The sequence below is a fragment of the Ciconia boyciana genome, chromosome 17 (assembly GCF_034638445.1).
Source record: "Ciconia boyciana chromosome 17, ASM3463844v1, whole genome shotgun sequence".
Lineage (NCBI taxonomy): Eukaryota > Metazoa > Chordata > Aves > Ciconiiformes > Ciconiidae > Ciconia > Ciconia boyciana.
The window spans coordinates 9527930-9550951 of NC_132950.1; the positions used below are offsets into that span (position 1 = coordinate 9527930).

The following is a 23022-nucleotide window of genomic DNA, read 5'->3' on the forward strand; positions in this document are numbered from 1 at the left end:
TGTTTCTGAAATTGTCACAATCTGTACAAATGACTTACAGGTACAAAGAATAAAATAAAGGTAACTTTACCTTACTTAAATACTTCCTGCCTTAAAGAAAGCATTTCCATGAACATAGCTGGTGAAAGGGTTAATATCTGCAGAGCTTTACACTAGTTAGAGTGTGTATGGTGTGTGCGTGTGTGTGTATATGATCATGCAACTGCATACAAGTCCTGTCACTTTTTGCCTGCCACACGTTGCATTATCTTTAGTCAAACTGTGCAAAGTCTACTTCTAGTGTTTCACAACAGTAGGGATTTTTGTTATAGATTCTGCTTACTCTGTGTCTACTGAATCTTTTTGAGCCATAGGATCCAAGCCATAAAACTCTCTAAGCATGTTGAATCCAATCAGAGTGCTGTTTTCTAGAATTTGCAAGTCAGAAGGATTCATCGGTATCTTGTAGATACTAACAAAGAACCAACAAAAAAGATGGTTATGATGGAGCAAAAATCAGTATTTTTTTTTCCTTCCTGATAAGCCTTTTGTTGGAAAATTTCTTTTTTTTTTTTTTTTTTAGTTTTATAAGGAAAATCAAGTTACCTTACAGTTGCATAAATTGTACTGGAAGATTGCCATTTTTCATTTGGCAATACGGCCACTGGTGACATGTTGTGAAACTGAAATCAAAGTGCTCATGTGTGTTTGTATTATGCATATTTGCAAATATGCAACACTTCAAGCAGTGCCTCTCTGTGCCACTTGTTAACATAGGTTTCCTAACATGTTTACTGAGTATAAAGGAACTTAGTTTAAAAAAAAAATAATTTTTTTTGAGGCAGATCTCTCTTGGTCCTAGTTACAGCTAACAGTTGCTTTTTGGTTGTCTGGATATAATTGTCCAGTAGAATTGGTTTAATATGGCTGGCAAGAATGGCAAGAGTTGTTTGTCTGAGTTCACTGATTAATTACAGATACAATTCATTGGTTTTAAAATTAAATTTCATGTACTATCAATGTTGCATCCCATAGATTATAAGTTTAATTCCCTACCATAACTGTGAAACTTTTGGAGTGTGACTCAGACAGCAAGCACACACTATGCAATATGGTTTATCCTGTATTTATTTGTAAAAATATCAGACATAGATCCTCTATATATATATAATAGTGTCAAAATTACTAGTCGTGAACTAAGGGGAGTGGAGTTCTAGCTCCTGTCTGGCTATTTCAGATACGTGCAGAATGCATTGAATATTGGAGAGCTTAACAAGTGCTTTCTTTTGTTCATTTAAAAATGTCTTAAATTTTTCATTAGAGTATAGAATCTTATTTTTTTTATTTTGTACAAGCTGCGCTTTTTTAATTATAATCACTGAAAAATTCACTATAATTTGATTTTATAGGATTTTTGTAGCATTACAAAAATATAGTAAAACTGAGGTTAATACCTGTTGTGGCTAACCATATAAAAGTATTAAATCTTAAACTTGAACAAAACTCGTATTTTTTTTTTTTTTTTTTACTAGATGTTAAATAGGGGAATATTTTGTTCTGCAGGTCATTATCACAAAAGGTTTATAGGTCAGCTGTGTTACCAGCAGTTTTTCTTTTCCCATTTGATGCAGAAACTATTCTGGTATAAGATATTCAGAATTTCGTAATTTTTCTCTGTGGGAGTGATGCATACATTTGATGCCATTCGTGTACTAAATTGTAATTTTGGGAATGCTGGAATAATTCCTACCAAGACTGTCTTAATTGTGCCATCTGACATTTGAATGTCATCCTGGTATTAGCTCATAATAAAAGATAAAAATAAAGGAGTCAATTGTTCTTTTGAATATCCCTTTTTTTTGTCTTGCTATCTAAAAGCGGAACTGCTGGAGAACATTTAATATTTTAGTCCACTCTAACCATACAGTGGATGTTTACTTTGGGTCTATTCTCTTTTTAGTATTAACTCCCAACCTGCTCTCACTGTTAATCAAAAGTGCATCAAACACAGAGGGAGACTGCTGTTGTTCTTAGGACAGATGCTTGGGGTTTGGTTGGTTTTGTTTTGTTTGTTTTTTTAAAATTCTGTCTACAGCAGGGTAGTTGCTGTTTCATTTTCCCAGCTTAGAGGGAAATCCTTTACCCTAAGGGGTAAAGGAGGAGGAGAAGTTACTAAGAACAAGGCAAATTACTTAAATATTCTTCCTGCAGATCCTTGATGATATACTGTATGCAGTTCCTATATATGAACTTCTACAGATTGTTCTCTTCTAGATTAACTTGGCTTTGTAGCTGTCTTCCAGAAACAAAATTGAGCTGCCTTAGTAGAAATAAAGGTGATCCCTATTCTGTTTTTCATCTTTCACAGTTTACTGGAACTAAATATACTCAACCGCTGAATAAGATGGATGTGAATAGCAATTAAATGCAAATTTAAACATATGCTAATCCAAGCGACCTATTTTTTTTTTTTTTTAAGGAAGTAGGTAGGCCCTAAGTATAACTGTGGATTTAAATCATTGTCTTTCATGACAGCTTTGAAGGGAAAGGGAGGGAGGAGGAATTCCGCTTAGAACTTAAAGGACCTGACATGCTAGTTCTGATCGGTCTGTCTTGCCAAGGGCTGGTACCTTCACCTAGGTTCTTGGGCTCTTAAAAAGTGGCTGTTGATTGCCATTTGTCATCCTCTTCTCTGTTCTGTCTCCTGCAGAGTCAGACATGTGCTGGGTGTCTGTGTGTCTGTGTGTGTGGAAAGCAGGGCAGCTACCCTGGCCTGAGTGGGCTTGATAAGGAAGAGTTGCATCTTAATAGCATGATGCTGACGAGCGGATCAGAGAGGATGTCATTCATGGATGTAAGTTACTTGCTTTTTTTCCTCTCTGTAACTAAGATGAGAATGACTTGTTTCATTTATGAAGTGTAAATCTAAACTGGCTGATCAAAATATCTTTTTAGTTCTTTGTTTTTTAATAAACTGTGTTTGATAATATTACTGGGTTTGGATAATTTTCACTGGATCATAAAGGGAAAAAAAAATGAATCAACAGAGAGAATAAAAGACAAATTGTTCCCTGGTCCTATCTCTGACCAATATCCACCCTTACTCTAGTAAGGTGTTGTTACTGCTGTGTGGTAGACAAAGACCAAAGGATCAGCAACAATCCAGGGTTGGCTTAAAGCACTGACACCATGTTTTGTTGTGCTCCAGAAAATAGTCTTGGTGAGCTTTACAGGCCAGACGACGCTGTTGAGTTCTTGTGTTGATTTTCCTTCTTAACCACAAGTGTAATACTTCTAGATTAGTTTCATATTTTTTAGTAATAATGCTGGCTTTGCATACAGTCCTTAATGCCTTAATTCCTTAATGTACAGTATCTGTCTCAGATATTGAACTACTTGTTGAGGTAAGTAGTTTATAAATACTTTTGTTCTATAGCAAAAGAGTATTTAGTTCAGGTTAATTTCTTTCAAATTTCCCTGCATATTTTGAATGTATATGTGTAAAGCAGCGTGTTTCTTGATCTGTAGCTACCTTCCTAGTTCATCTTAGGTCTGCCAGTCCAAGCTATTGGTCCTGACGGACCACTTCAGCTTTGCACTGTCATAGAATCATAGATTCTATGAATCTATGATTCTGTTCTATGATGGAACAGCAAGCTTCCTTCTGACTCTCCCCTGCTGCATCAGCAACAGGGCTGCTATTTACTCATCTTGGGGATAAGGCAGTAAGAAAGCATACTTGTTGCTCAGATCTTTTCCCTTAGCAGGGTAGTGGCTCTGCTTTCAGGACAACTGTTTGCATTAAGCAGCTGGTGCATCTCAGAATCTGTACCTTCCCAGTTAATATTCCAGGAATGGACAAGGTGATTTAGACCTATTGTTCTAAAAAGATTTTTTGAAAGTCTGTCAGAGTACTGGAATTCTGGTGAATGGCTACCCTTTACTGGCAGGCAATGAATTTGATCAATATTCAATATTAGGAAGTGCATTTCTTTGCTCTAACATCATGTCCAAGTCTAATGACTTTTACTTTATATTTTCTCTGAGAGGATTTTTGAATTAAAAAGTGATTAAGCTGTTGATATTGGCATTTCAGGAAAAGCTAATCCAGGATAAGTTACAATTTGTATTTTGCCCAGTATTTTAGAAAGGGTTGGTTATTATATCTGCCATTATAAACTGTGTATTGAGCTTAGTCATGCATTTTACTCACAGAAGGAAAGCTTTTTTTTTTAAAGGTGCTATTTGTTGACTAAATTAAATATGGCACTCATTGTTTACACAGTACTCACACAATACCTGTATGAAGAAAATACCTTAAAACACTCTTTAGCTAAACTGTACATTCATTATTAAGTTTGGGAAAGTCTAAATATGATTGTGTAACCAAGTGAGCTGCCAAACTCTGTGGGCCCACCAACCTTAAGTTCCCCCTACTCTTTTTTGTTCCTTGACTGATTCAGTTCTTGTCTCAAGGGAAGTTCTGTCTCTGAAGGGAAGTTCTGCTGCAGCAGCAGTCTGAATATCAGCCCTGATGAAATTTAAATAACAAACAGTTCTGATCTTGTATGAACTTCAAATGCAAGCTACGGCATAGCTAGATCTCTCTGAGGAAACAAAGAGCAGTTTGTTCTGACTATAGTGGAGGTACAGGCACAAGCCCCTTACAGCACAGCTCTGGCTGTGGCCAAGCTCCACTTCTTCCCTGCCGCCCTCAGGACTGCTCTAACAGCATTCAGCTGCACATTCTCCAAACTAAGTACCTCACCTGCTGGGAAAGGCTTCCATGAGAACCAGTCTCTTCTACTCCCATAAGTTTCCAATTACAGACTTAGAAGCATTTGCCTGTTTTCTTTAAGCTGGAGTCTTTTTTCCCCAGTCACTCAGATACCATGGTGGAACAATCATAGGGCACGTTTACTCTCAACTGCAGTAAACTTCAAACAAAAATACAATTAGCAAATACACAGCATGCTATAGCAAAACCCAGGTTAAACATAAAATGATACCTCTTAGCTTGAATCTTCCATCTCATTAGATTTTTATTCAGAATACTAAATTCTACTCATATTACACTTTTAGCTGTACCTTTAAGGGCACTCTCCCATCATGCCCTGTCAGCCCTATAAATCTGGCTGTGTCAGCTGCAGCTTTATAGTACTCAGTCACTCTGCCTGGCCATTTGAGTTGCTACATCATTCATCAAGTAAGTGTTTAACTTTTTAATTCTGTTTTTTTCCCTAATTTAGAAGTTTCCTAAAGGTATTCAGTTAAGACAAGCTCAAGTTAATGGCAACTCAATTTAACTTTGCTGGGACAGAATAATTTGTGTGGGTTTTTTTAGTCTTATCTGAATAGCAAGGTGAAAAAAGACTAGCAGGAAAAAAAGGTGAGATTGTACATAAGTTAGCTCTACAATTAGCATAAAGACTAGTCATGAATAAGTTGTAGCATTTGGAGGTTTTTTGTTTTTCAGAGACATTAGTTTAACAGGAAAAGTATACCTAGCAGTGAGCTGTTGTTATGTGCTTTCATGTAAGTTAATATTGAAACAATAATGAATCTTGTTTCTTTATTCAACATGCACCAAACAGATAGATTTAAATGCATTTATTCTCTCTGATTTTTATGCATACTACAAATTGCAAATATAGTATAAAATAGATTCTCCCCTGTAAGAAAATCTGGTTCCTGTTATGACAAAAATAAGTATTAAAGATTTGTTTTAAAAATACCAACTTTATAAAATGCTAAGTAAAAAACTAACATTGGTGGTTGGTTTATGTATTAAGCCAAAGATCCATTAGAAGTCTACAAGAACCTAAAGGGGAAACATCTTATTCTTGTGGCTTATCTCCAGGTACAGTGAGAAATAGTTGCTGTTACAGGTGCATGAATAAGAAGCTAATTTCTCTGATCTATTGGGCTAGCATTAAAGGACCTTTAATGCCAAGTGTGACAAGTAGCTCTAATTCTCACTGTAGTCCAAAGTATAAAATTTGCTCATAATCTTAATAAAATTGGTAGGTTGACCTTTTGGGTTGAGTCATGTTAGAAGGATAAATACAATTTAGTACAGTCTGGAACTCTACTTAAAGTTTTAAATAAAATGGTGAATTAAGAAGCTGCTACAAGAAGTAATGCAGCATTTTTCAAGGACTTGATTGTTTCCTACAAGAATCACAAGAGAAGCAATGCTGGCTTTTCTGCGTTCATTCTGAAAACTTACTTTTCTATGCTTAAGAAGGTCAAGTTAACATCTTCTGTACTGTTTTAAATACTGGAACATTTCATAAAGCATGATATCTAGAATTTGTAAACTCGTTCCTTGTGCCACCTACAATTTAATCTGCAGTAAACTGAAAAACCTTAGCTTGAACAAACAAACTGTAAAACAAGTTGTTTGACATGCTTTAGAAAATCTGTAGATGCATAGATGTAGCTCCATCCTTCCACTTGTTAACATGGTCTGAAATAACAGTTCTGCAGAGTGGACACGTTTTTTCTCTATTAAACCATAAAGAGATGCATTCTTCACAAAATGTGTGCTGTAATGAAAAGAATGAGAACTTAGAGCTTCTAAGCTCTTCCATTTATAAGACGGTATATTATTTGCATAGCCTGATTTCTAACAATAATCAGAAGACATACACTCGCTAATCTAACTTTATGTAGTTTTGTTTACCAGTTGTTTAAAAGATTCTTAAGTTTGCAAAAAATAATTCTGATTATGTGTATTACCTGACAGATAAGCAGAATAGGCTTCTGAAATTCAGCTTGGCAGATTGAACAAATATCATCCGATTCAGAACACTGTCTCTTGCTAGCTGTCACCCCATAGTGCTGTAAAACAAGATATTTTCAGGAGATACTAGTTTCTGGAGGGGGCGGAAGAGCCAAAACAAAACACAAGAATACCAGGACAGAAAGGAATTGGGAATAAGGGCTCCTATGTCAGGAAAACTATTCAATCCCTAATCCAATGAAATGTTGCTAAGTTTTTTTAATAGTTGTCTTGGGGCCTAAAGGTTATGTGCTCCCACTTACCATGTCTAGTTAGTGTCTTCCCCAATCAGTTACTGGAAAAATCTGTATCAGTTTTATTTTAACAGTGACCTCTGAGCAAAACACTGTGTTAAGTTCCAATTTGATCAAGATAGCACTTAGAAAATGAGAAGTGCTTTATTGTTCTTTTAGTTCAGTGACGCTGTGCTCCAAAATCTTCTATACATTTTATTGCCTGAATAGCAGACTCTAAACAATACCTCTTACTACACAGAAAGATGATCTAGAAACTTATGATTCTAACAGAAGTTACTTGCATGTCAGTTATTTTGGTAAGCTTCAATTCTCACTCTATTTCAGTGTAAAGCTCTGTCTGCATCCAACCAATATTTATTCCAGTTAAAAAGTAGGAAGCAGGACAAAAGGGGTATGTTATTTCACGTACGTTTATCTGAAGGGACATGCAGAATAGACTTTTTTGGTTTTCCTTTTTTTTGTTCAGATGACAACGTAATCATGTAGTCAGGGAATTCAGACTGTGAAATGGGAGAACAAGTATACAGGGTTTACTTTAAAAATGCAGTTGTCTATTGCTAGAACAATACAAAGTAATATAGGAATGAGGTATTTTAAAAAGAAGTATTTTCATGTAAATTGGGTTTATTGTTTTGTCATAAGAGAATTCAGTACTCACTGGTCGTGTACAAAATATCCGTAAGACCTGCCTGAAGTTCCTTAATTGTCCAAAAAAGCTCAAAAGCTGAAATGGGAAAGAAAACCTGAGTTACGCTCAGTATTCTTCTCTGTGAACCAAAAAGCTTCCAAGCTTTTGGGCAGATTCCAACACTAGAAGTCTCACTGCTGGTTTGATGTTGGCAGGAACATAAGCAGAGCTATAGGTCAGACTGACCCTTTTTAGTTGCTTAATATGTAACCAAACCAAGACTTTAGCCTGAAGTTTTTTTTCCCAGTAGGTGTCTGTTCTTTAAAAGAAAAATAGTGTTGAAGTTCTGAAATTAAGCACTCCAGTGCAAATATACCAGCATTATCATCATATATGCAATAGTCTTTAGACTTGTAATTCAGATACCTTAGCATTATAAAGTATTTTTCGTGTTCGAACTTGTACTGAGTCTGGTTAGATTTGGGGTAGATTATCTCTTTGGTGAAGTAGACAGCCAGTATGAACGCTTATGTTTAATTTGTTTAGCATCGCACAGGATATTCTAGCAGAGAGAAAATCTAGTTTCCTGGAAAATGCGGATTCTTTTAGCCATTAATTTTACCTTTATTTTTGCAAGCTCTCTTCCTCAATATCTGGTAACAGTCTGATCCCATGTCTGATGTGAAGGGACCTACAGTAACAGTGTTCTTTGCTATGCAACCTCACTCCGTTCCCAGAACAGGTGCAGGAAAAAGAAGATTTACTGCCCTGAGCCAGTATTCCTATCAGTTTTGGAAGGCTGTATCAGTTAAACTGAAGCATCGACTTGCAAGTCAGTTCAAACACGAGATCATTCAGAAATGTGTTAGTTTATATGCCTCTAACCCTCCAGTGATAATTGCTGCAAAATAGTTTGAGAGGAATATAAAGCTTACGTACTTTTAGGATGAGGTAGAGAAGGCCCAGCAATATCCCAAGGGTCCATCCTAGTACACTGTCCAGCTCCCCATAGCCAATAAGATAACGGAACCAAACTGGTATGGGGACAAACATACGGTAATACTGGCAGAGTTCTTCTAACAGCATGTACCAGTAGCCCTAAGCAAGACATGCAAAGGAATCGCTCAAGATTTAAACCACAAAGGTTTTTCAAAATACAGAGAAAAGATGCATTGTTACCCTTTTGAGTAACTTCCTCTCATAATATCTTGAAACAACTAAATACGAAGCATGAAAAAGAATGAAGACCAGATGATGAGTCTCACCACAACTGTACAAATAACACCACCACAATTGTTTGCTGTACTGCAGAAAATCAAATTAATAGGCTAAAATAGGATGGCTTTGTCAGATGCCTACCTACTTAACAATGCTATCAGACTTAATTTCATAAGCATTAAAAAAGAAAATAAAAGTTATATGAAAAAGGAAAATAAGACAATTTGGTCACGTAGATCAGCCTGTCATTAGCAGAGTTGTGTCCTGCATTCAGGATTAAAAAATGAGAGTAAGGCCCATTCTTTTATTAACAAACATAAGTTACAAACTGTTTTCCTGTAAACATTATTTCATGCCTGTGTAAGAAGCCTTATCTTGTGATAATTAACTCCAATACAGGATGGGGTGGTAAGAAAATGGTGGTGGTACAGGGAGAAAGAAGCATAGAGTAGCTGGACTGAACAGGTAAACAGAGTTCAATGACACCCTAAAACTTACTGAGTAACAACTGCAAAGCACAAGTGTCCTGGATAGAGCACTGTGTGTGTGTGCATGTATAATCATAAGTATTTAGCTTAGCTCTTATTTATTTCCTTACGTTTGTCTTTAAAACTAGACTTTTAACAGGGAAGAAGTACTCTTTCTATAACGTACACTGGATAAATGCCATGATTTGCCACTATTGACCAGATTCTCTCTTTAATTTAGCAACAGCTTAGGTCACAGTTGGTGTAATGGAATTTTCAACAATTATTTTTGGATGTTGTATCACTAGCTTTTTTTTTTTTAAAAAAAAATTATAAACTGGTATTTAGAGAAATTGGTTGTCCCCGAGAAAAACTTCATCCTGGTGCATTTGAAAAGATAAAACCTACCAACACATCCTGTTCAAATGCTATCATGTACAAACAGTACTTGTTCTTTTTTTAAACAGTACTAGTATTTGCTATTTTGACATAAGATTTAACTGGGTTTTGCATGTCTCACCTCGGGAAGCAGATAAAAATAAATACCCCACCAACCAATGTAGGCTTCTATAAAAATCATTAAACTTCACTGGTTTGAGGAATTAAGCTATGAATCAAATTCATTGATCTGACACAAATATTGCTTAAGTTTATTAACATAAATAAAATTCAGCATTATTTTGAAGAGACAGAAAATACAACTGTTTGCATGTCCAGATCTTAAAATCTTCAGTTGCTGTCAACCATGTACAAAATTTACTATGCATCAGCTGCTCCGTGCTAACCGCCTGTATACACATTCTTACATTGCAGCAAATAAAAGGTTTCTTCATCCCCCCCACTTAGAGACAGAAATAAACCCATTTATCCCATGACATAATACAAGCAATTGTTTCAGATCAGACTGTAAACCTTCCTTAGCACCAAGCAGGGAAGAACATGAAATCCACGGGGTTTTCTCACCCACAGTGTAGTGGTGGATTATATATGGACTTCTAATTAAGACTTTTCTCTGGGTAGAATTTAATAATTAGCTAATTTTACCATAAAAGGATCTTCATAAGGAAGCAAAAATATAGCTTGTTTTCTTACCTTGGATTTAAAGGACATCATAAAAGAAGGCACCAAGAGAATAAAGCACTTGAAGCCCATGAAGAGGAATTTCAGAATAAAGTCTGTGACTCCCACAATCCAGAGTACCTCCCAGAAGTTCACAGAATCCACAGTAGGGTTTAAAAAGATTAAGCTACAAAAAGAATTATCAGAAGTTACTGGCACACCCTATTTAGAGGAAAGCATAACCAGAGATTATCACGGCAGGTTTAACTAAAAATGGAAACCTGGTTTACATAGAGGAAAAATATTTGCTAAGAAAATGAACTCTTTATTGCAAATTGATCATTTATGATCTCTGACAACCTTTCAATTTTTGAACCTTCCTTCCTGTATCTTCATCACAACCTCCATCCTCTGGAGACAGGCTTTATTTAGCAATACAGCCTTTGACTGATTTACAGCCAAGACACTAGCTGCAGAATGGTAAGGGAAAAAAAATAAATTAGAGACGTAAACTCCACAGAGCCCCAGAATGCCATGTTCAGTATTCCAAAGGCAAGGTGGTAGGGTCAAAGCTAGGAATCACACCCAGCTACATTCCCCATGGTACAGTAGTATCATTAAGTTGAGTATGGGGTCTGATCTTGCAAATTCCAACATACTGTTTTTAAGGACAGCAGCTGTTCAGTTTGGCAGAAGAGGAGAAATGGAGATTAAAATGAAAGAGAAACCAATGCCACAATTAAAGAAAAACAGCAGCAGCCCAGATAAAATGCCCCCAGTTAGTATTTGAGTAATTTAGGATGTGAGTAGAGATGTTCCTCTACTTACCTGTAATACAGTGACTGAGAATGAAAGGTATAATACAAGAGGAGAGATGATCCAGTTAGGTATACTAGTAACCAAGCACATTGCAACTTGGAGCACCGTTCCTGTAAGATAATCATAAAGACATATTACAGTCCTTATCTCAGTGTCAGTGTCTTAAATACATCTCCAAAGCACTAAGTCTGTTGCACCTGAACAGAGTTTTACTACTAGAGGATTTTATCTTAGTGGTTTCAGGCCAAATAAAATAGGAGAACTCAATGGAAAGGTAAAGCACCAATTTTAATGTTTTAAACTTAAAAATTTCTGTGTATCAAGGTTATTTTATGAAAACACAACCAAAACCCACCCCACTCTGAAGAAACAACAAATTTTCCTTTGGGAGTGAACAGAGACAGCTGAAAGTTTAAACTGTCAACTGCTATTTGACTCCACAAATCTAGTTAAGAAGTTCTTCCATAAATTCCAAAAAGCTTTTATCAGTTGAAGCGATTTCAATATTCAAAGTCAGAGGGGGAAAAAAACCCCTCTTTTTGAATTTTGCAAACCTTACTTATCCAAGAAGCTCTACACTGTACAGAAGCATTAAGACTTTACTTCCATCTTGAAACCTTGACACCTAATATTATTAGGTAAACAAAACTATCTCCATTCACATTTCTTTCAAAAATTGATGGATAAAGGTCTTGGTTAACTTACAGAATTTTGTTGCATAGGGTGATACTTACTCTTAGAAAAACCTGATTTACTATGCTTTTGTTTGCATACATATAAGTTGTTAGCAGCCCAATTCCAAGAGAAATGCCTATTAGGAAAAAAGGGTCAGTTACACATGAGAAAAGAAAAAAAATTTACTGAACTGGGTTAAAAAACCAGCCACCTCTAATATGTCTTTGTAATTACAATTAATAGCTCAGACTGTCAAGCCAGAATAATTAAGCACGTTGTACATATGCCAGCAAAGGAAACAGAAGCCACTGAAATGTAGTTTAGTACATGTCTCTTTCTGATGAATAAAGCAAATAAAAATAAGGGTAAAAATAAATTGAATTATTTCAGGCATGGTTATTAGTATATCTCTTTGGGGGGAGGGTCTGTTCCCTCAGACCTCATTTTGTTATACTCTACCAATTATATGCTGCATGATCAATTTGACACACAGAATCAAGATATACGGCAGACTTTTGTGCAGCCACTGGAGGAGGTATCTGAGCTCTGAGAGGGAGCTGCTGCTGTGTTCCTCTGAGTCTGGAGTAGAATCCTCGAGCTCCCCTGCTTCGCTGTGGGCGTGTCCGTGTGAGCGACTTTGGGAACTTGGCCTTGAATGCCGGGAACTCTCATTTTCCCTGGCTGCTCCCACAGCAGAGTTTAGCTGTATGCGAACATCTCTGCTATGATGGCATGAGCTCTCTCCTGACAGCCTCGCTGCGTGGGCGCTCTGGGAAGATGAAGAGTCATCACCACTCCCCTGGATGTTGTGGAGATGACTGCAATTTGGCTGCATGGTGGGATTTTTTTCTGGTCCAGATTCTTGCTATTTTGTCTCCTAGAGTGGGATAGAAAAAGCCACATTTGAAGGAAGAGATAACTAGTTCGGGGGGGGGGAACACAACAAAAAACCCAACACAAAAATACAATAGACTGTACTGAGCGATTGCCTGCATGAAGTAAAGATTCTCCTTCTGAGAGATACCATCTGTCTTCGTTCTGAAAGCTGGCATGCTGGGTTTGCACCCTGTCTCCACGGGGCAACTTTGTGTGCCATATTAAATTACTTCCTTTCATTCATGTGCAGATTTTCTAGCCTGCAGTGAACCTGTCTGCCTTAGCAAAATCTAAAGTTGCTTCAGTGCAAATCAGCACAGCAAAAGTTGCTGAATAGGAGACCAGCACTAGCTTGTACAGAAGAGATCTTAGAAGTGCCGCATAATTTCACAAAAATAGCAACAGTAGTAGGCCAAAGAAGGAGCAAACAATGATGGGAAGGAAGCAAAGAGTACCTTTACATGCATCCATAAAGTGGTAAGCATTTGTTCAGACAAGTCTAGTCAAAAGCCAGTGCGTGCTCAAAATTGAGGGCCATTAGGAGATTAACGAGATTATCCTGTCTGGGTAAGTGAGCAGAACCAGGTTAGTCCATTTTGTAATAAGCATTTAAAAGAGCCTGGACCATATGGTCTAGGTAAAAAAAGAAGTGCAGCCAACAAGTAGTAATCTAACAGTGAGACCACCCAAATGAGGTCTTAGTTATCGTTCCTTTGGCATCTCTGTGGTTTTCCTAGGCAGTGTTTATCAGTCTTTAAATTGGTCAAACAGTGTTAAATCTGCTTCTCTGGACTGGTGTGACATCAGAGTAACGATTTTGGAAAATGCTTTGAAGCTGGATTTAGCACAACACCTTGTTGCTATCTAATAATATTATTGAAACATTGGAAATTTTGTTATAATCCTTTTTCAATAATTCAAACTCTTCCAGATTCCTCTTTGATAAGTTTTGGAAAAAATAATTTCATATATACACAGCTAGTTTCACTGGGGATACAAAAGGTTGAAGCAAAATTGGTTTTGCACTGCAAGCACTTCTTAATGGATTTGCACAAACCTCGAATTCTTTAGCCTTTAAAATGGAGATTATAGTAGAAGAGTAAAATGCATTAATTTAAACAATGTATGAATACAGGAACTTACTACCATTTAGAAGTGCTGCTGCTACTATATTTTTGCTGGCCAAAGATTACATCATACTTAAATCCAGCCAAAATTCATGTTCTGTAATTTTATGCACATGAATAAAGCCAATAACCTGGAGATAGTATTGACTTGTATGAACAGTATTCCTCAGTGTGTCTGCAGGAGCAGGCCACGAATGCTGTTTTTAAAAGGAGGGGAATAAAAAACCCAAAAATCTCATTAGTACTCTTCAGTTGGTGGTTTAGGGCCTGCTTCTGCAAAAACTGACAGTTCCGTGTTTAAAAAAAGTGAGCGATCCCATTGTTCGAGCAATGCAGCTTCCCTTGGCGTTCTGCCTAACAAACTTTCAAACAACTAAGTTATTAAAGTGGATGTCAAAGCGTAAGAAAGCCGCACGCAACGGACCGCCTTCCAGAATCTCTTCCCCCCTCATGAGAGAAAATAAGGTCTTTGATAAAGGCTCTTCTCCGTGAACACTGCCCGTCTCTTCCTGGCCGCTGCCTCCCACCGCACTTGGGGAGACGCTTTCACGCCGCTCCTCGCTCCCGCTGGGCCGCGCCGGCCTCGCCCCTCGCAGGGCCGCGCCGCCGCCGGAACTCGCCGCCAGCCCCCTCGGAGGCGGCGGGAGGGCGAGTGCCGCTGAGGGCAGCGCCGGGGGGGCCCCGCCGGCCTCCACAGAAGCCCCGGCGCAGGGAGGGGGTGACCCTGGAGGCGCGTCCCCGCTTCCCCCCCCCACCCCGCCCCGGGCTCTGAGGGGGAGCGGCCGCCGGCAGCCCCTTTCCCGCCCTCCCCTGCACGAGCCCGGCAAGGCGCCAGCCCGCGGCCCGGCGGCGGTACCTCATCAGGCGGCCGGCGCCTCCTGCCCGGCGCCGCTGCCCAGGCCGCGGCCGCCCGCCGCCTCCATCGCTACTGCCGAGGCCGAGTGGGTGGGAGAGGGCGCGGCGGGGGGAGGAAGAGGAGGAGCCGTGAGGGGAGGAGGAGGAGGAAGGCCCCGAGCTGGGCGTTGCTCTGGCAACGAGCGGCCGTGGCTCGTCGAGGCCTTCGCCCCGTCAGGGGACGGGGAGGCGGCCGGGGGGGTCCCCTCTGGGGCGGTGGGGGGGACTCGCCTCAGCCTCAGGGCCGGGGACAGGGGCCGCGGTCCGCGCTCCGCCAAACGGGTGGGGGGGGTAGTGGTTCCTGTTGCTTTTTATTTAAAGCCTCAATTAAAATTAACCTGGGCAGGCAATAATAACGAAGGAAATTAAGAAATATATATATGTGCTGCGGTATCATTACTTCTTGGTGGCGATTAGCGCTCGCTGCAGGGAAGTCCTGCTGTCTGGAAATTGGCTTTGCCTCCTAGGAAACCTGAGGAAAATGCTGCCCTAGTTAATGCTGCTGTAGCTCTTAGGAGAAGCTTGAAATTAAATAGATACAGGGTTTTCTTTGAAAATATGCTCTTGAATAAATTAGTTTGCATCCAGAAATGGCATCTGTTTTCCTTGGCTCAGATATTTTCCTGAAAGCATTTAGGTATGCAGCTCACGCTGAAACCAGTGCTTAATATCTGAGCAGTTTTGAAAATCAGTCCAGAAATACTGTTTTAATTCAAAATTTTAAATACAGAAATGCTGTGGGGTCAGTAACCCCGGGAGAGGGGAAGGACGGGCACTTAGACATCAGATCTCATGAGGTGAAAAACTAAGTGTTTGGAAGAGTGAAGTGGCCTGGTGTTTAGTAACACATACCATCTAATCAGAAACCTTCTCTTTTATACTTGAGGAAGAAGCTGAAAACACTGGACACATCTCTCTTTCTGTTGGAGGTAGGTTTTAAGGAGGCATCTGCAGCAATTTGGTCTACTTTTATGATGGTTTTGGAATCAGTATCTAGAATTTCTTGACTGGAGGTTTCAGGCCTTATATCCTCTGCATTTCCCTTGGGCTGTGGCTGATGTATTGGAAGAAACCTGGGCTGGTTACTACAGATACACTGAAGTGTTAAACAAACCCACAAGCCTGCTGTTCCTGTAGGCCCTCTGAACTAAGATGACCTAATTTGTATAGTACTTCTGCCTAATTATTGCAATACTGCTCAGTAGCAGCACCAATGCAGATTACAGATGCTCGGCTGGAAGCACTCTCAAGAATTATGTGGCTATATTCCCATCCTTCCAAGGATAACACAAAACTGTTGTGTTTGACTTACACTATGCCATATTGTTCATTCTCTTACTCTTTCCTCAGTCATTCGCATAGTGTTTGGATTATGAAGGACAATGTGAAGAATCTTAATTTGATTCTCAAATCAGGAAAAACAATTATAAATCTCTTATTTTTAAATAGTTTTTAATGGTTGGAAATTATGCATGCCTTCTGTATATTGCTTGGAAATGTGTAAATATGAAAGCCTCGTTCAGCTGTTTCTTCTTTGTAATTATAAAATGCATTAAAGTACAATTGTAGTTTTAAATCAAAGTTGTTCTCAAACTATTTCTCATTGTCACATGCACTGGAAATATGACATTAATTCATGGCAGCTTATTAATCAATAATGTTTGCTCATGCAGGTCACTTGCTGATTTATCTCCAATTCACAGCTCATTAGAAGGTATGTAACTCTTCAGTGATGTTGTTATTTAACAGGTATGTTTTCATGGTGCTGTTAATGACCTCTGGATTTAGTAACTCCTGACACAAGAAAGATTTCAGAGATTATTAACATGAAATTGGAAGTCTTTTCCCATGGGTATTGCACACATTAGGTCATGTAATACCTAATAATAAATTTACCAATCTGTATTTTGGACTGTCCTCCTAGGATGCCCATAAATTTCATACAGACAGCTGAATTGGTGTCCAGGCATGTTTTCAGATGTATATATACACTTAGATATAAGTATCCCAGACTTTCTCATCCTCCTAGGTGTAGGTGTAGGTGGTACCTCCTTAATTGATGCTATCAGCAGATTTCATCAGTGTATACCTGCTTTTCCTGTGGTTGTTAAATGCACGAGACAATATTGGAACAAACACTGATCCTCGTGGAACTCTGGCGGTGATGCCCTCGCAGCACAATACTTACCTTTCCAACAGTTACTCTGTACTAAACGTTGCTGAGAGCTAGTTCTATACATACAAAATATTTTCTTCTAATATTTCTATCCCAGTCCTAATTCCTGAAGGAGCTCTGCAGAAGTCTTCCTACATAGAGCAGATGAAGGGATTACAATCTTCATCTTTTGTTCCTCCTAATAAACTGTAATATCACTATTTTTCATCACAACGTGTGGAAGGAACTAGTCCTTTAAAATTAGATGTACAGCATATCTCTTTGGTGAAATTTAAAGGAACTGATCTCAGATACGTGGAAAGGAATTGTAGTTAATGATATGGTAAAAAATGGTTTCTTTGCAAGAGCCTGTAAAGTAGCAGAATGTCCTGAATATTCAAAGGCTTTATTGGTTGTCTTCATTCTACACAAAATGTTACTTGAGTATGGAGGACTTTTGCAAAATTAAGAGGGTTTAGCTTAAATTGTTTGAAGGATTTGAAAGTCTTGCCAAGAGGTTCAAATGACCTTTAAAATTTGAATGCTTCCTGAGCTTTGAATGCTCAATCTTTCTTAAAACTAGCTCCTGCAATTATACAACCTTTACTTCAGATTGAATTTCGAGCCCAACAAAACAGCTCCTGTGCTCCCATATTTAAGGCACTGAAGAATAGAGACCAGTTTTGAAAACTCCTCACTGGAGTGATGGCAGAGGAGCCTGAATTTCACTGTCGAAGTCTGATCATGTAAGCTTTGCCAAGCAGACTCGCAAAGAATTTGAACCAGATATTTTTATAATGCAATGACATCATCTTGTTCCCTGAGGTTTCCAGAAATCTTACTAGCTCTCTGTGTACAGCAGCGTGCTCGTTTCTGTTAAGTCATTCTGAACTGAGAGTAGTTCCACTGAAATGGTGTCATATAATTGTTTTAAAACTGGTGAATTAGATCCCGGAGTCTTGGGTTTTGTATATAGATAGAGCCTTGAATGAAAATTAGATAGTGGAGCCACAAAGGGCAGTTGTAATTTTTGCTCGCTGCACAGGAGGGTGCTCAGCCTCTGTCTTTATCTGCAAGAAAGAACGATTCCCATGGTCGTTAGAATGAAGTGGAGAAGCTGTTTTCTGAACTGGTCTTTTCTTGTAGTGACATTGAAGGATCTGTTAAATACAATTACTCAAAAAATATTCAGCTGTTAAAGAATTTTAGAAGGTGTGTGTTAATTGCTGTCATAAGACCATTACAAAGATATTTAGGTCTGAAGATGTACTGTAATGATCATCCACTGTATAAGACGTTGGTATTCTCTAATGGGTGTGCTTAAAGGTGCCAGAATTTTCAATAGAATCTTTGAGGTTTCTCAAAATTAATTTTTTTTTCCAGTCTAATGTGTTAATCTGAATGTGTGAATCCTTGTGTGAATCATTCCGTTGAATAATGACTTCTCATGTATGTAAAAACCTACCCTGAGTGGATTTACTAGGAAGGGGTAGATAGGTTTGTTAATTTATATTGGATCTGTAGTACCTGCTTATAGTTATATCCTTAATTATTCTTTATTTTCCTTAGTAGGTAGTAATATATTTTAGGTTCAAACCCCAAATGAATGTTCTAACTTACCTCATAAAATGGCAATGTTTAAGAGTTATATTGGTTTATTAATTTAGGTTAGTTTGTGTTTTATAGTGGGAAAGGGTTTTATTGGGGCAGGGGGAGGCTTCTGTGTCACATTGTCAATAAGAGTGAACGCTGTTTTACTGAAGCTGGTTCTGTTGGTACCTCAGGCTGAGGTATTGCTTCCTGTAAGTGCTCATGTGTGTGTGCTGGTTGGCTGGCAGCCTTTAACTCACAGAAGGAAAAAAGTCTACTTTTTGTAATTATTTGTAATAATTCTTTGTAATTATTAAGATAGTCTGCCATAAAAAGTTTTATTTGACTGACTATAACCTGAACAAATGGTGAGATAAATAATCTACTAGCATTAGTTACCACTACATGTGTATGAAAAATTTTGGTTTATGAGTGGCTGAAAATTGACCAACTTTCTGTTTACCTTTTTAGAGATCAGTTAAACAGAGGTCTTGGATGTTGTTATCTGGTCTGATTTTAGTGAGTGAGTTAACACATTCCGTCTGAAAACAATTTGTTAAACCTCTTTCTTGTGCAAGGTCAAAAATCTTCTGGCCCGCTGAATGCATATCCATTTTAGTTGCTAAGGAAAAACAATTGTTAAAAAGCATTACCATTGTAGACAGCTTTCCAGATATTTCCTTTCAGAACTTTCCGAATAAATACGAACACAGAAACATAGTAGGCAAAATCTTGTTTGTCGTGTTGAAAGGGATTTGTCCCATTAACGTCAGCGCATAAATATTTGCTTCACTTCAGTCAATATTTACCTCACTGGTCAATAAAACTTGTTTTGCACTTCACAAGGTTAATATTTACTTACTGTTTTTAGTTTGGTGACAATATATAAACTTGTTTGTTTCTAGCGATGTGGAAAGCTTTTTTACTTCTTTTCTGACAAGAAAGATTTTGTATTAACAGATGTGTGTTAGTTTATTAGGAAGTCTTATCCACAACTAAGATCATGTTCATCATGTAATAAGATTATCCAGATTATGCCTATAACATTTTACAAGTACAGAAAGGATAATTGAAAAAAAAAAAAGGGAATAAAATGACTAAATATATTACCGAATTTAAAAAGAATTGTTTAAGCCTGTAAAATAGGAATTCCACATCACTTATTCTTTGTGCTTGTTTTGTGCCAGTCAAGTTCTTTTGTAAAGGCAAATGTGCTATTATTCATTCAATTATGATTTGGTATTTTAACGTTCCTTGCATAAGGTAAAATAATTAGACTGAAGGAGGACCTCAGAAACAACATGTAGATTTTTGGCTCATAGAAATGTTATTGGGAGTTAAATTTGGATAAATCACTAACATGTCATAGGGAAATGCTTGTCATTTAGATCGAGTGCATAATTTCTTGCATATCCCAACTTCCCATGAAAGAACCATAGAACCCTACTGTGGGTTCTGGTTTTTATGGTGTGGGGTTTTTGGGGTTTGTTTTGTTTTTTTTTTTTAGTGTTGGCATTTTGAAAATTTGTACTTCATGGTCAAATATGTTAAAAGAAGAAAAAGAAACAGGAAAAGAAAAAAAGGAAAAAACTTTAAAGTCATCTGTGGTAGTTTGCCTTTGCATGATGCTATTGCTTTCATCTTTGCTTCTCTTCAGATTTTTAATTTATCTTGAGAAGTGTTTTTGAAGATTGTCATCTGATAGTAGGTGAGCACTGCCTGGATCCTTACTTCAGAAATCCTGGACTATGTTCAGAAGCTCAGCTAGAGTCCTCACTCCCAGTTTAGAGGTGTAATAGAAGTGAGCACTGAGTCCTTTTGAAAGCTCAAGAACACACAGTTTTGCTGCCTGTCATACGTATTCTCCAATATTTTGAAGAAATTACAGTCATCTTTTCTGCATTAGCTCTTGCTGACCATCACTAAATGAAAGCTTCTTCTTTGCTTCCTTCATTTCCCTCCCCACCCATCCCAGTTTTCTGGGATCTCTTATTAGGGAGTGGAAAATTCTTCATTGTTAAAACATTGGTATTCCATTCATGCTTAGATTAATACATGTTAATATTTTTTCTTACTAATATACTGTACAAGCAATATGTTGCTGTTGAAATTGACTAATAGCCTAAACAGAATTGATTTCGTTTAACTAAAACTCAAAGCTATTTATTGCAAGTATATTACAAATCAGTAGAGATGACAACTGTAATACAAAATGTGACACTAAAAGATTTTTTCCAACCCTGGGAAGCCAACTTATTCTGCTAGTTTTGATTTATAATAATGGGAGGCTCAAGCATTAATAACTGTAAAAAATGGCATTAGGAGAAACTTCCCAACTCTCTGAGGACAAGATACCGCTCTTCTGTGTGTTGCTGGGAAAAGCTACCACTAGATTAGAATAAAAGCAGGCATAGCCTGCTGATAGGGTTTTCGTGGGCCAGACCTACTTCCAATGGAGTTGTCTGGCATTGGCGTACTTGAGGAGGCTGCGTGAAAAACAAATGCTGTGTGAAGGTGCTTAACCTGGTCTTAAAAAGGAATAAACAAACAAATAAATAAAAAGGCTGACAGGTTTTTAATGGAAGTAATTCATTCAGAAAAGGAGCATATATTAATGAAGAGATTGGACACGGATTTTGAAATGTAAATATTGGGGGGGGAAATTCTTTTTATACAACTTTATTGTGTTCATTCACAACAAATATATCTCTAATACAAGTTTCTAGCCACGTCTAACTACTTTCTGTTACAAAGCAATCACCACAGAATCTCTATGTCCCCCAGAGTTTATAGAAGTGGCAGAAACTACGCCCATCGTGATTTTCAAGGAGGTTTATGAATCTAGAGGCAAAGCTATATAACTTTTCCTTAATTGTATCAGAATCATAGGTAAAATTGAATATGCAAAGAACAAGTAAAACATTTTGAGATATGTTGGCAGCAGTTTCCCCAAGAACTTCACTGTGCTTTCAGCAGTGCAGTCTACCTCTGCTGTAATTTTTAGGACATAGTCCTATGAATGTATGTGATTAGCATATATAAGTGAGTAGTCTCATTAGAATCAAGGGGCTCCGCATCTATGAAGTTATTTGCATGAGTCTGTAGGACCGAGGCCCTCTTTAGCTCAACATCATATAAAAATAAAAATACTTGCTTTGCCATTAGGAAATCCTTCTGCTTATGCCCGCATATAGCTCACTGTTTTCTGATTTCATTAATAAAAATGATTTAGTTGGAGAGGAGATATTGATGGTTGTATAATTTATGGAATTATGGTTGTTCATTACAGAATTTGTTAGGATATGTATCACACAGAAACCTGTGTCTACAATTTTATCATGTTTGCCCTTGTTGAAATCAGTGATAGACTTTCAATTGACCTCAACAGCAACAAGCACATGTTTCCAGATGTTCTTGAGGCTAGCAGTGTAGCATGCTATAGTAATGCTGTAGCTCATGAAAAGTGAAAAATTAGTAACTGAATTATGCAAAATGCAGAATTACTTGTTGCTGATATTATGGATATCCTGTGCCCCTAGTTACTACAAGATCAGGTGTGGACTTCAACAGCTTGGTGAAGAGGCAGCACATTGCTGAACTATGAAACTGCATATGAAACTGGTATTGTTTAAGCACTTGTTCATCCTACTTCCCCATGCTTAACCATGCAAAGGTTTTGGTTGTAAAAGTTAGGATGCACATGTTAATTCAGAAGGCAAAGGTTTCTGGAATAAAATTGGAGCATCTTCCTCCTAATTCAAAAATTATTTTTGTTTTGGAAAGCGAGCAGAAACTTAGCCATTTTTCAATTAAGTCAGAGTAAGTACAGTAGTCATGCTTGCATGCTTTAGGAGGAAATGCATAGATGACCTTTAGATGCATATAGTTGACTACTCCACGTTTCCAAATGTGACACTTCATTTCCACAGAAGAGTTTTCCCCCCATGCATTTCATATGTATATCATCGGCTGTATGCTTATTTTTCAGTGGTTTAGTTATAAGTGGATATATGATAGTACGAGGTGTTTGACTTTCAACCTGCCGGAGGCTTTGTCTGCAGCATATGGTTAAGAGATAGTGCCATCTACTTGGTGTCTGGTCAAAGGAGATAACACTGTTGTTTGTTAAGCAAGACACATTTGTTGTCTTGCTGTAATGTACACTTTTCTTGCAGTGGCATACTTAACACCAGTTCTGAGTAGGTAGAGAAAGTTCAGTATGTTTGCACTTACGTCACGAAACAAAACTAGTGTCTTTTTCCAAAGATCTTCAATTCTGTCCCTTAGAGTGGTGATTTTATGATTTATACAATTAGAGACGAGGGTGAGGCTATTTAATTCATTTAATCTTATGGTCTGAGTCTTCAGTTGAACTGAAGTCTCTGAACTAAATCACAACACACCCATATCCCTCAAACTGTCAAATAAAACATCTGTTTATGATTATTATCTTAATTTAAGAGTGAGTTCTAGCTCACTCAGTACTTTTCTTCA

At 37.8% G+C, this 23022-nt stretch overlaps 1 protein-coding gene and 1 long non-coding RNA gene across 3 annotated transcripts in view; one reads left to right on the plus strand and one right to left on the minus strand.

The window, feature by feature from the left end:
• RNFT1 (ring finger protein, transmembrane 1) overlaps window positions 1-14765 on the minus strand; it is a 17674-nt gene extending 2909 nt beyond the window's left edge. Inside the window, 10 exon segments of the mRNA XM_072882221.1 lie at window positions 4748-6527; window positions 6721-6822; window positions 7679-7744; window positions 8588-8746; window positions 10426-10579; window positions 11221-11321; window positions 11946-12022; window positions 12346-12735; window positions 12738-12763; window positions 14746-14765. Of these exon segments, the coding sequence (XP_072738322.1) occupies window positions 6393-6527; window positions 6721-6822; window positions 7679-7744; window positions 8588-8746; window positions 10426-10579; window positions 11221-11321; window positions 11946-12022; window positions 12346-12735; window positions 12738-12763; window positions 14746-14750 (1215 nt within the window). The 5' untranslated portion in view covers window positions 14751-14765 and the 3' untranslated portion in view covers window positions 4748-6392.
• The window catches only part of LOC140660870 (uncharacterized), a 28761-nt gene continuing 20127 nt past the window's right edge, over window positions 14389-23022 (plus strand). For both annotated transcript variants that reach the window (XR_012045516.1, XR_012045517.1), the window contains exons 1-3: window positions 14389-14830; window positions 15674-15712; window positions 16457-16497. This is a non-coding gene — a long non-coding RNA (uncharacterized lncRNA). The remainder of the gene's footprint in view (window positions 14831-15673; window positions 15713-16456; window positions 16498-23022) is intronic.